At 46.1% G+C, this 14298-nt stretch overlaps 1 protein-coding gene across 1 annotated transcript in view; it reads left to right on the top strand.

Moving 5' to 3' along the window:
* Positions 1-2693: 2693 nt before the first annotated feature.
* Wwc2 (WW and C2 domain containing 2) overlaps positions 2694-14298 on the top strand; it is a 164935-nt gene continuing 153330 nt past the window's right edge. The window contains exon 1 of the mRNA XM_005362599.3: positions 2694-3149. Coding sequence (XP_005362656.1) covers positions 3019-3149 — 131 coding nt within the window. The 5' untranslated portion in view covers positions 2694-3018. The remainder of the gene's footprint in view (positions 3150-14298) is intronic.

Raw genomic sequence — 14298 nt, 5'->3', positions numbered from 1 at the left:
GCCTCCTAGCTGCTGAGGTTACAGTTATACATTGCCCCTTTCTAGTTTGTGTATTGTAATGCATCTCAACAGACTATCAGCACTGGTGGATATATAAAACCAGGAAAAAGTACGTTTGAGGGCCAGTGAATAGATTCCTTGGTGGTCAGTCGTGGTAATCTGGCATCCCCAATGCTGTCTGCCCACCTTTCCTGGTCCAGGATCATCTGAAGCTCACAGCAAGTCGAAGCGTGCCGTTCCTAGAAGCGGACAATCTGTACATTTCGCAGATATGAAAGTAAATGAAGTTTCATTGCTTAACCCTTAGGGAGTCTCCAAAGGGTTTACATGAACTCAGAACTTGATTCAAACAGAAAAGGCCTGCGAGCCGAGCCGCGGCCCTCCTTTCTGTCATTCAAGCTGTTTTTGCCCAATGCTTCCTGCACCAATCATCAGAAGTGAGCCTGTTTCTTATTGCTTCAAAGTTTTGTCTATTTAGCGGTTCTTTTTGAACTCTGATGATTAATGGGACAATAACTGCCACCGAACGCTGTGAGCCACTTGGCGTCCTCACTGACTTCTTAGAAACTGAGTAATATTTCGCCGAGAGCTTCCCAAACCTAGTTATATGGAGGACTCCTGTGTGGAATTCATCCTGGTAAGCAGGCTCAACAACTCTAACACCAATAGGAACTACTTTACCTTTGAATTCTAAAGCGTTCACACGCTAGGCCAATAAATATTTTCAAATTCTTCAGGGGAAGGGAGAAACTCACTAAGCAAGACTCAAAGTAGGACGGTTGGTTTTAGTTGCTGATTACATTTCGGCCTTGTGAATGGGCCAGTCAGTGTAGACCCTCACACATCACTAGGGTAAGAGTTGATTTTAGAGGAGCGCCTTGCTACCCACCAGGATGCATCAGGCCCCTGAGGACTAGGATTTTGACTGGTCATCTCCGGATTAAGGGGCTGAGGCAGAATACAGGTTAGGGAGTGGATACTTCCCTCACAAAAACACAAAGCCCAGTTTCCAGAGGCCTTGGCCTTATTGGGGAAGACCTAGAAAGGTGAACTGAGCAGTTTCTCTTGGGGACCTCTGTTTCTCTCTGGTTCTCCTTCCCCCAGTACCCCTGGCTTTCTAGTTTCTGGGGGATTTCAGATTTCTGCTCATGCACAAACGGCTTCTTCCTGATTCCTAAGATTCCCACCTCCCCCGGAAGCTTGTTTCAAGTCTAGGCCCTTACTGTCTAGTTCTATGCTCAACTTCTTCAGCAAATGCCGCGACACAGAAAATGTCCTGGCTGACGCCAGGTCCTGACAAAATAAGATGTTATATTAGCAGGTTATTACATTGTTGTTACATTAGCAGGTAGGGTTAAGGGAATTCGCACTAAGAGACGGAATGACTGGGTTCCGGGGCCTTTCTTCCTAAGGTGCTATCATTCCAAAAGAATCTGCTCAGAGATGCGGAAGAATAATAATAACAAGGGTGGCGGTGCACAGCAGGCTTTAAAGGTTTTGGCGCAGAAAGCCTCCCTCCCAGAAGGACAAGGGACATTGCAAGCTCAGTGTCTTGATTTTCCAGGGCTTTGTCTCTTTAGGAGTCTGATGTCCGGTTCCCACTCAGCGCCGAACAGCGCTAAATAGCTAAATAAATAAATGCTTATGAGAGAATATCTACATCTCATACCAGATAGACCCTTAATCAAGGCAAGTGTGGCCTCTGAATACTGCCTTGGGCTTCCTGCGGGGTGATCGTCAACACCTCCTGGGCCCCGGCTGGTATTGAGGTGGGGAACTTTCCGGGACATACAGCTGGAAGAAGGGACTAGAATGTTGGACGCGGCCATGTCCCTTGGACTTAGAGCCAGCTGGAACTCCAGATGCAGAGGGCCCTGACCCTGCTGGTGCAGCGCCCCGATGCGGCGGAGAGGCGCGCGTGATTCGGAGCCCCAGGGCCCGCGCGTGGCGAGTGGCTGCGACTGCGGCCGGGGTGGCCCTGTCGCTTCTTAGGATCAGGCCGGAGTTTCCCCGTGGGCCATTAGGGCGGACGTGTCGCGGCGCTCACGGATCGGAGACCCGCCTTTACTTTGCTCCCCGAGGCCCGCGAGGTCCCTGGTGAGGTCATCGAGGGCCAGACTCCCAGCAGAGGGCTCGGTGGGCGCCGCGGCCCCGGACACGCCCCGGACACACTCCCAGGGCTTTTTGCACACTTCCCCACTGCCGGGAACCGCCAAGGCACGGGGCGCGGCGTGGGGGTTGTTTCTGTGCCCTTGCTGTTTGTTGGGACTTCTTCCCAGGACAGCATTCCCCACCCTTTCCTCTCGAAAGTCTTGCGGTTTCCCTAGAAGACGGAAGGAGGTCGAGAAGCTTGCAGACTTTTCTTTTGCCATCTTTCTCGTCCCGAAACTCGAAATCCCCAAAGGGTCTGGCGGAAAGGAGAGATAACTCGGGGTGGAGAGCAGGGAGAGAGCAGTGCATTCCTTCGCCCTCCCGCCTCCCACCTGGTCTCGCCGCTCTCCTCCCCTCCCCTCCCCCAAGCGCCCTGCAGCCCCGCGTTCCGCCGCGGCCACCCCGGCAGCTGCAGGGTTAAGCTCTGGAATGTGGCGGCGAGGAATGTGCATGCAGATGAAGGGAGCGCGGGGCGGGCCGGAGGCGGGGCGTATGCTAATCGCACGCAAATGAGGAGGCCAGTCGCCGCCGGGCCGTTGCACCGCGGAGCTTCCCGGATCCGAGCCCAGACGGCGTCGGCCGGGGCAGCCTGGGCGCCGCGACCCTCGGCGGCCACAGGGGGACGGGGAGGAGGAGGAAGAGGCGGAGGCAGCGGCGGCAAGGAGGAGGAGGGCTCGCTCGCCTGTTCCGAAGTAGACATGGTGGACTGATCCCCGGCAGGGCTGAGAGCAGGGATTCCCGAGGCTTCTCCGCGCGTGGCCAGCTGCGCGTCCCGCGCCCTGCACGCCCCTCGCCGGTGCCCGCCTTCCCGCCGCGCCCAGCGCCCGGTCCCTATGGAGGCGCCGCTCGCCAGCGAGGCCGCCGACCATGCCTAGGAGGGCCGGGAGCGGGCAGCTGCCGCTACCCCGGGGCTGGGAGGAGGCCAGGGACTACGACGGCAAGGTCTTCTACATCGATCACAACACCAGGAGGACCAGCTGGATCGACCCCCGGGACAGGTGGGAAGCCGGGCCCCGGCCGGGCGCGGGGACCCGCCTCGGAAGTACGGCGGCGGCTGTTGTCTGGGAGACCTGGCGGGCGCGGGGGGCGTGGGGTGTGGGGCGTCGCCGGCCCTGCACCCCTGAGGTCCCTGGGGTAGGCGCGGGACCGCCGGCCTAAGCGTGGCTGTGTCTATCTGCCCGCCAGGCGCCCCTTCTTGGGCCCCATTGCCCACTGCCTTCCCCACGCCCCTCCGGGACTTGTAGACACTCCCTGCCCCCAAGGGAAGGGCTGGATTGGTGCTCTGGGCTGACACCCGGAGTCCAGTTAACCGGCTCTGGGTGGGGGATACTTGAGTCCTCTTAAGACCTCCCGTGCACTTTAAAGTTGGTCAGAGGGAGGCAGAGGGCACCTTTCGACCTCTGCAAGGCACTCTGGGCTCGGGGCCTCCGGGAGGCCTAAGTGCACAGTGAGCAACTGGCCATCTGGGCCACCTGTGGCATCTCTCCAGCCATCCTTGACTCCTGAGCTTTGACTGCAAGCTTTTGCGAGGGCGCACTCCCATCCATGCCCTAGGTCCGGAACGTGAAGGGGGGCCCCACTCCTGGCTAGACCTTCGTAGCGTTGCCCCTTGGATTTTAAGCACATTGTTTGAGAATTTTGCTTTTTACTGTTTTTCCTCACCCGATAGCTTGGTTAGATTTTCTTGTTGACGTGGAATGAACACTGGGACAGAACTGGGCTAAGGGGAGCCCAGACTTGAGCTGAGCTTGATTTTGCACGGGTCTCTCCATTTACAAGCGTTTTTGCTCCTACCTGGAGATCTGAAGCAGACAGACATGAAGTTTTGTGGGACGTCCCAAAATGTCCCCCCCCCCACACTTGCATTTTACTCTGAGGAGGAGCATTTCTTAGAATTAAAGGTGTTAGAAGGCCACTAGGAGGGCGCAGTATGGTGTCACACAGCTGTATAAACTCAGCACGTGTGAGGTAGGAGAAGGAGGAGGATCCTGAGTTCAAGACCAGGCTGAGTTATGGGAGACCCTGTATCAGAAAAAGAAGAAAAAAAATTACTAAGGAACACTATTACTAGTAAATTTGAAAACTCTATTCCTTTTTGATTTATTTTATATTTCTAGACCCTCATACTGCATGTAGCTCAGGCTGGCTGACTTGGAACTCAGTATGTAACAGGCTGCTTCCAAACTCACAGCAATCCCCCTGCCTCAGCCTCCTCGATGCCGGAATTACAGGCGCCGGCCACCATGCCAGGTTAGTTCCTCGTTGTAAATTTATTATATCCTCAGGGATGCCCCTGCCATTTGAAGTTTTACCATTTCTGAAAAGTGTTACTGACTTTTTATGCAGTGTGGTGGTGGGGTTATAAAGCCTTTTCAGGTGCTTTTCTGTTAAACAGCCCTCCCGGCTTAGTTTTAACCGGAAATGTTTTTCTACTTGATGCTCCCAATCGCTCTTTTCCGAGGACTATTGTATTTGAAAGCTATTAAAGAGCTGTTATAAGAAAGTCCCGGACCGCATAAATTTATGGAACAATCCTTGTTAAATTATCCATGAAGATATGGGTTTAGGTTTCCCTCCTGCTGGGAAAGACACCTGTGCCCAGGCCCCACCTCCCCACAGCCCCATGGGCCATTGCTGGCCCGATGAAAGTTGTGGTCCGTCACTCCCCCCCGTAGGAGTTGCTGTAAACCTCAGGCCCCAAGCCTGGTACTTCTGCTGTTGCACTTTGAAACTACTTAACAGATAGTTAACGTCGGTGCCGATGCTGTGCACACAGCAGCGGTTTGTGAGGCAGCTGTATAAATATTTGACTTTTACAGTTGTGCGTGCGGCCGCTCTCTCCGCTCTCGGATACTCGGAGTTTCCGGTTAACTGCAGCCGACGCTGCAGCACGTGCTTGTACTTTCTAGGCATTTTACACCCGCTGCTGCCTCAGCTCACAAATGTCTCGTCACTGCCCCTTGTCTCCTAAAGAGGATTCTAAGAATGTGCAGCGGCTGGGTGAAGAGAGGGGAAAGCCAAGTTTTATGGCTGGGCTTCTCCATATCACGGCTTCTTCCACAGGCCCCGCACGCCACTTGCCTTCAGCTGGAATGGATTGTCACTTACTAGGAATGCCGTTTTTTAGGAAAGGGGGACCCAAGTACTATGCTGGCGACGAACAGTTGTGACTAAGTTGACTTCTCTTTTCCCGTTTTCCTCGCAGCTGTTAGGCCTTTAATTACGTGGGGATACACATTTGAATTACTTGGAATATTTCTAGATTTTGGTATGAGAACTTTAAGAAACGTTCTGTGAATTGAGCCGCTGTGACATGTTCTCTTTTCGTGTAACTGAATAGGAAGCAGCGAGTCCTCCTACTGAGTGTTAGAACTGATTAGAGTAGATACTTGGAGTCATTATTAACTCTTGTTAATTTTGCTACACGGCAAACATGGAAAGAGAGATGTTACCCAGGCCAGTAGGGAATTTGTGGATTCTTCTGCATGATCAGATTGCAAATCCTGAAAGAAAAAAGAAAAATGACTTGAGATACCATGGATCCTTGGCTGTTTGGGATCTTTAAAGTCACTTAAGTAAAGTGGTTGGAATGAGTTTGTCATCGTTATTGTTATTTTTATTCTGTTAAGAGTGAGGACTTTGCTCCTGATAGTTCATCACAATTCATCCAGTGTTTCTGGTTGGACAGAGAATTATACTGAGTGAGTGGGAGGAGGCTGGGATTTTACAGCAACCTAAGTTCATTCAAGGAGTACTGGAGCTAAAACATGGGACCCTGTTTTGGGTACTTTAAGGTTTGGGGCTTGGTCACATGATGCAGACATGCATCCCACATGATCTTGGGATGGACTAGACCTTTTACTACTCTGTCATGTACTAAGTTGAGCTGAGGTTCTGCATGGACTCTAAAATGTGAATAATATCACATCCTCATAGGGATATTCCCCAGGTCATGATTAGGACCTAGCCAGATAGTATTATTCTGTTCCATGAGTGTGTAGTACCCTTGGAGGCCAGAAGAGGGCACTGGGGTCTCCTGGGGTTGGAGTTGCTGTGTGGGTGCTGGGCATTGACCCCTGCCTGGGCTCTCTGGAAGAGCAGCCAGTGCACTTAACTGTTGAGCCATCTCTCCAGCCCTCTGCTAACACCTTAACTCAGGGAGACTCTGATAACATAGAGACCACAGCACATTCACGAGGCTCTGTGGAGGTGATGTCATTTTATTCTCCCATCACTTCTCTGAGGTAGGGTTTTCTTACCTCACAATGATGAAGAGGAACCGGAATCAGAGAAGCTACTGGTCAAGTGTGGAGTCAGGATCTGGTACTAGACAATGTCACTCCCTAGAGCAGGGGTTCTCAACCTGCCTAATGCTGTGACCCTTTAATACAGGTTCTCATGTTGTGGTGACTCCCAACCATAGAATTATTTTCATTGCTTTTCATAACTTTAAATTTTCTACTCTTATGAATTGTAATGTAAATGCTTGTATTTTCAGATGGTCTTAGGTGACCCCTGTGAAAGGGGTTGAGACCCACAGGTTGAGAACCACTGCCGTCAAGCTTGTACCCAGTTAGTTGACCACACCAGTTGGTATTTATGGTGGACCATAGATCACGGCCAAATGGGCCGGTGTTTTAAAGCACTGCCTTCAACACAGGAGAAGAGATGGGAAGGGCTCGTGGCCTCTTGAGTAGAGCGCCGAGCGAGCAGGCATCAGGGGTTTGCATTACTTCTCGTCCTTGTGCTGGATGCTAGCCAGAAATACAATAATTTTGTCCAGCGAAGCTTACAGGTTGCCACACAAAGCAATTTTATGTTAAGACCGATGGACCCTACCCTGTAACTTTTGCTAGGGTTAGATTTAGAGCGACTTGTAGTTTCGAAGTGAAGAGAGGCTTGCGTGGTGGTTGGTGTGTGAATGGAGGAGGAAGGAGCGCGCTGAGCGCATCGCTGACGTCAGAGCAGCCTGCGTCTTTCCTGTCTCAGGTGGCTCATGCTTAGGATCCCAGAACTCTGAATCTCCGTTCCTTTCAAATCAGAGCAAGTAAATGGACTGACCCACGGCTAACTTGTAAATTTCTCCAGTCTTAATTCCGTGTTACTGCTGTGTGTACCCTTTGTGTGTGGTAGATGTGAACTGGATGTTGCTCAGGTCCGATAACTGAAGGCTAAGATCAATGAAAGAATGTAATTCGAGCCTCTCTCCTATTTTAGTTTCTTATCAGGCTTTCAAAAAAAAAATTATATCCTGAGCTACCAACAACCAGAGACAATCAATTTTCCAGTTGGATTAGAACTAATGAGAGAAGTGAGCTGCTGCATTTCGAAGAATAATATAAATATGGGAATTACTTATAAGAGCAGAAAACGCACCGTCAGCTCCAATACTCTTAATCGTACTGCCACTGTCAGAAGTTGCTGCATATTGTCCCTTCCCAGTAGGCTCTGCGCCTGGATGCCAAGTGATGCTGAGAGTTAGCTGAGTGATTATGGTGTTTGAAGTTGTGGAGGGGTTGTGAAAAGCCTTTAGTTTTTAATCACTTGAGGAAGTGTTAAACCAAACTATGATGTCTCCTAGAATCCCCATAGAAGTGTTTCTAGTTCTCAGCAGTTCGCCACTATGCTTGCCAGAGTGAGCAGTAGTTGCTTGGCATATTTGAATGACTAAGGGTTCTTCTGTGACTTTAATGGTCTGCAGTTTACAGTTTAATTCTGCTGTAAGATTCAGGACAATAGTTGGTTTTTCAAGAAAGACTGGTATTTATAAACACGTTATTTGTTTTGAGCTGCAAATTGCTAAGTTGTCAGCTACAGCCAGCCATGGTGACATGTGGTATTTAAAGTTAATGAGAGGAAGCCTGGTACACTGGGAAGGGTGGGAGCTGCCTGCAGGCCCTGCTCTGCCTTGCAAGTGGCACTTTCTTCCTTTTCTTGGTAAAATCCTATAGAAAACGAGGCTTTTTGCATAGGGGTGTGACCACTTCATCTTGCTGATGTGGGAGTTGGTGATCCTGTGTGTCTGTCACCTCGTATGTTGGCTTGAAACCAACATTTGTCCTGGGAGCCTGAAGTAGAGATTATTTTTATGGTATGCAGGTAGCTCAACCAAGGTTTAGTTTGGTAAGTTAACAAATACTAGACTCCTATCAGATATATTTTATTATTATTACCACTGCTATTACTGTATTTATTTTGGAGACAGTCTCTAGCCTAGGTTGGCATTCAGCTTTCTGTGTAGTTCTGAAGGCTCTGCTTCCACTTCCAAGTCAGAAGAAGATGGTGACAATTTTGTGTGTTTGTATGTGGGTGTGGTGTGCATGTATGTACGTGTTAGTTGTGTGTGCACTTGTATATTTATCTGCATGTGTGTGAAGAGCTAAAGTTGATGTTGAATATCTGCCTCTCTTGCTTTTTGCTTTACATATTGAGGCAGGGTCTCTCACTGAACCCAGAATTTAGCAACTTCAGGTGCCTAGCTAGCAACTCAACCCTTGGGAATCCTGAAGAGGTAGGCTCTAATGCCAGTGAAGGAATGAACTTGCCAGGAAGAATGAGGGCAAGCAGGTCAAGAATGGGCATGTTCGTCTTCCCTGTCCTGTATATAGGCTGCCATCAAAAGATGTGGGTCCAGATTTAAGGGGAACGTTCCACTTGAAAAGATATGGGTTTAGGGTGGGACTTCTCATCTCAAATGATTCAATCAAGAAAAAAAAATCCTTCACTGGTGAACCCGGCTGCATCGGGTTTTAGTTAATTCCAGATGTAATCAAGTTGACAACCAAGAATAGCCATTATACCCTGTCTCTGCTTCCCTGAGTCCTAGGATTCTGGGTGGTCTCCATGTCTACCTGCTTTCATGTGGGTTCTGGAAATCCAGCCTCTGGTCCTGACATCTGCACAAGTGCTTTTCACCCTCTGAGCTATCTCTCAAGGCCCTTTTATTTTTTTAAAAAAACTTCGAATTGTAATCTGTAACACAAACACACACATGCGCGCGCGCGCGCACACACACACACACACACACATGCACACACACAGTCTTAGATACCACTGTCCCAGTGTGGAAGTCGGAGGACAATGTTTGTAAGTTGGTTCTCTTCTTCCATTGTGGGAATGCACTATGACCATCAGGCTTGATTCTCTAGCATCTCATTGGTCTATTGGATTTTATTTGTGAGACAGAACCTCTGTAGCTCATGGCTGCTTTGACCTCTGGGTTTTGCTGCTTCACCTTCCCTAGTGCTGATAGTGCAGGTCCACACCACCTTGCCCGTCCTTATTGTGCGTAGGAATATGGAAAAAAAAAGTAGCGTGAATTCTAATTGGTCTTAATAATAAAAACCCAGAACCAGGTATGGGGTAAATGCTGAAAGATCAGAGAGACAAAGGATCAAGCCATAGCCAACTCTTATGTTGGTTACTTCTCAGCCAAAAAAGGGCCAAGTCCAAAAGGTTGTGTCTAGTTCACTTTCTATTCTAACTGAAATTACCAAAACTATCTTTTAATGTCTCTCAACCTTATATACTTTATACCTCTTTAGTGACTTTTCTGAATCTGGTAACAAGGAAAACTATAACTCTAACTACAATTCCATCAGAGACCCGAGAAGGAAATAGTACTACCTGAGTAAGCAGGGAGTGCAAGGAAGCAACTTCCAAAAAATGTGAGATATGACAGAATCAACTGGCTGCCTGGACAGTCACCCAAAGTTCCTCTGCAACATTGGAGCATCCATCTTTGGCCTACAGGCCTAGCATATCTGACAGTCTTTTCTGTGAAGCAGGATAGTCTGAAGGACTGTCCTACCTTGTCCTGGCAAAATTTGGCACTCACTTTCTTTTGTGTCCTGCTTCTCCAGTTTGGACAGCATGCTGTCACCAGTTGAGGAAAGGACACTTTTTGCCACACTGAAAGTAAACTCCCTGTGGAGTTTCTTCGATGCCCATCATCTCTGAAGTAGATTGGTGCTGCCAGGAACAGACATGTCTCATTGTCATAAAAAAAAGAAAAGAACCTATGTTATTAAAGCATCTTAAATGCCATCTTCTATAGATCTCTGAAGCGTTTGAAGACAATCTATCTAAAATATATCTGTTTGATTTCAGAAACATACTAATATGACTACCAGTTTGATTGGCATGTCTGACTACTAACTTGCATTTCTTTATATTCTAATTAGTTGATAATAGTAACTTTCAAGGACTAGAAATGTGCATTGCATTGTTAAATGAGCTGTATAGGTACAATACTTTGAACAAGATTAGAAATATATGTACAGTATGTTAACAAAATTAATCTCAAATTTGTATCAATATACAAAGATCCATGTCAATGTGAAATATTTAAAACAGTTGCCTTTTAAAAGTAGATAGAATAATCTATACTTTATAATCCTGTCATATCTATATTCTCCCTTTTTTTTCTTGTCAAAACAAGAACTCTGAATCTAATCTCTTTTGCTCAACTTTTTCCCTGACCATTACAACAACTTATAACGAACCACTCTAAACAATGACACATACTCATAACCCACTGAATGACCAAAAACCACTCACCCACCTCTTGGGAATGTGAGCATTGTGTAATTAAATTTATTTTCTATTATCTGGGGCGATGACATCTTTGGGGGGTCCTGAAAAGAAAAAAATTGTGTTAATTGTCAAGTCCTGGGAGAGGTAGCTGTGTCATTTGTTGTTCAGTCTCTGTGCAATGGGAAAGTGCAGGGTGTCTCAGGTCCTGGCTAGAGGAGTCTGTGAGGCTGGACCATCTCAGCTAGCCACCTCAAAATTGTCCTGAGTAGTTTTTACTCCAAAGCCCATCTTCAGATGATGTTTGTCAACTTAGTGGTGTTATCGTAGTCCTGGTGGAATTGTAGTTGTGGGGATCCATCCTCCTTTTGGGGACTTCAGAGGTCACTATTAGGCATAGTCTTTGTTCACTGCAGAAAACTTAAACATTCTAAATGTCATATGCAACAGATCTCAAAGAGGCTAAAAACAATACTCTGTTATGTACTGCAGAGTAACGAAAACTAAATTCCTAGTTACATGATAGAGATTTAAACCTGAAGTCATGTATAGGAAGATAGATGAAGCCTTTTTCTAGAGTTAGTTAGTATTCTATGTGACCATTAATATCATAACAAAAAATATAATATATTATTATATATTATAAATATGTTAATCTTATAAATTTTGAGATGATGTTTATACCTTAAGAAAAGCCGTGAAAGAACCAAAATAAAAACAGAATTATAAGGTTAGTGGCAATAAAATAGTCCCTTAATATTGGTTTTTCTCCTATCCCATATCAGGTGGCTCTTCTGACATGAAACGGAAATTTTGGATTTTACTTTAACAAGCATGCTTAGATTTAGAGATGGAGAGAGCCACACTCCAACTCCAAAGGCAACTTTAAATTTTAACTGAATTGGGACTACAAAAAGACCATTTGCATTATATGTCTGTAGAGAAAAGTAGAAACAAACATTTGGGAAGATTTATGCAATTTTATCCTGTTGAGATGTGATATACTCGTAGGTCAATTTACTTTTCCTTAGGGCATTTTTTTCTGGATGATTTGTTCTTTTTCTTCAGATGCCTCATTTGTCCAGTGGATGCCTTTATTTTCCTGAAAAGACAAAAAGAAAACCCCCGCCCCAACCCTAACTTTGGGGAGGTTCCCTTTTGGGAAGTTATATCTGATCTAATGAGAAGCATTTTTTATTTATTTACTTATTTATTTTTTTGGTTTTTCGAGACAGGGTTTCTTTGTAGCTTTGGAGCCTGTCCTGGAACTAGCTCTTGTAGACCAGGCTGGCCTCGAACTCACGAAGATGCCTCCTGAGTGCTGGGATTAAAGGTGGGCGACACTATTGCCCAGCTAGGGAAGCATTTGATAATCATATAAATTAGTTTAGATTGAATGGTCACACTGGACTTTCTTGTTCAAATCTAACCTTTATCAGTTTCAGTGGTTTCTCCTAAAATTTTTCTTTTATTTTCTATAGCTGTTCTATCATCCAAAACAGTATGATTTCTTACAGTTGACATTAGGTTCTTTAATTGCTCTGGGAAGGAGTTTTCTGAACTGCTTCTGAACTGAATTTGGCCTGGGGGGGCGTCCCTGTGAGAGGCCCTTCAAGGTATTCCTCCTCCCTTAGCAAAATGTCACCTTGACTGTCCCTTGTTGATCTACATTCATTAGTCCAATGCCTGTCTGCCACACCTTCTATATAATCCAGAAGGGAGGGGCATAGTTTGGATTATGCTTAGAAAAAGCATTGTTTCTAGGAATGCACTGTTTATAGTCCCTTTTTAGGTGACCCTGTTTATAGCAATTGAAACACTTGACCTTTTGGTTTTCCTTCAAACCCCTGGAAATCACCTCTCCCATCCAAGCATCAATCATGGTTATGAGAGTTGGTATTGATTATCTCAGATCTTGTCTTTAATAACCTAATTACCTTTTTGCATTGTGCATTAGAATTTTCAAAAGTGAGAGATTCAATTACTATTGTCTGACTTCTGAATTTGGTATCATTCTATTTACTGCTGAAGTCAATCTTTGTAAGAAATCAGTGAAGGTTTCCTTTGATCCCTCTATAACATTAGTAAATGACCCAATTTTCTTTCCTACTTCTTCAATTTTGTCTCAAGCATTCAAAGCTGCTACACAGCATAAAGTCAGGGTGTGTTCATCATATAGAGATTGCATCTGAACATTAGCATAATCTCCCTCTCTAAGAAGTTGTTCTTGGGAGATTTTCATACCTCTAGCCCTACTTCATTGTTCGATGTCTTTGTCTGTCTGTCTGTCTTTCTGTCTGTCTGTCTGTCTGTCTCTCTCTTTCTCTCTCCCTCTCTTTCTCTCAGTTTCCTCTTTCTGCCAGGTCTTCCATTGTAATTGAGGACCAGACTCCAAGACTCCTGTAACTAAGTCTCTTCAGTTTGAGGGACAGTTCTATTACAAGTTGACCATGAGTTTAACATCTGCTTCATAAGAGGTAAATGCATGCCTCATGAGACTATCACTTCCTTGAATCTCCTTAAATCTTAACATTTCCACAGGAGTCCATTCAGCTCTTGCACAGCCTTGGGATATTTATAACATGGCAATCCCTATGAGGTTACTGGATAAATTAAAGTTGGTTGTTTGAAAACCTTAGGCTGATTCACTCTAACCTTATAATGCAAGGCTGAGATTGGTTCCCCTTTAAATTCCTCTGTCTGGTTCTGAGTATTTCTAGGATCTATTTTAATAAGTTTTTCTAAGCCTTGTACCTTTTCACTTTTATCAACCAGCTTTTTAAAGGATAAATCAAGAGTTATCAAACCAACAATAAAGATTGTCAAAATGATAATTAATGTTAGGTCAATCCCAGTTAAGTTGATTATCCCTTCATTTAATTGGCTCCAAATTTAAACTATGCATTGTGTAATCATGCAGAAACCAACTCTCTTCATTTCAATAGTGTTTCCCATTTTTTAACATGGGAAAAAAACCTCTCTCTTTTGACTAATTTCTCCCTTTAAGAATTCCCAATGTTCTCACAAAATCTGCCGACAACAACGGTGAAATATGAGGCTGTAGTGTCTCTGAGCAGAGAACACAGGCGACGAACAGCTCTAGGTATTAGCATGTAGCTGTGAGCCGAGTGTGTGGTGGTTGCAATAACAGCAGAAGCCTGAGTGGGTATCAAGGGGGCTGCTAGTGTGGCTGCAGCTCGAGGAGGGGTTTTGGGGGATGCCCACAACCCTCGGGGGAGAGGGGGCTGTCTGTTTGTGCAGAAGAAGCAGGTGTAGCAGGAGTGCGTGGCAGGAGTTACCTGAAAGCAGAGCCAGCCAGTCTGGGGCGGTAAGTCTGGCTGTGGCATTTGGAACCCAGGTACCTCTGGAGTTTGGGGCCTGTGGAGTCTGCTGCAAAGAGGCTGTAAGAAAAAAAAAAATCCCGGGGGCTGGAGAGATGGCTCAGAGGTTAAGAGCACTGATTGCTCTTCCAGAGGTTCCTGAGTTCAATTCCCAGCAACCACATGGTGGCTCACAACCATCTATAATGAGATCTGGTGCCCTCTTCTGGCATACAAACATACATGGAAGGAATGTTGTATACATAATAAATAAATAAATAAAATCCAAAAAAAA

Source organism: Microtus ochrogaster, linkage group LG7_11, assembly GCF_000317375.1.
Source record: "Microtus ochrogaster isolate Prairie Vole_2 linkage group LG7_11, MicOch1.0, whole genome shotgun sequence".
NCBI lineage: Eukaryota > Metazoa > Chordata > Mammalia > Rodentia > Cricetidae > Microtus > Microtus ochrogaster.
This window is presented reverse-complemented; position numbering and strand designations above follow the sequence as displayed.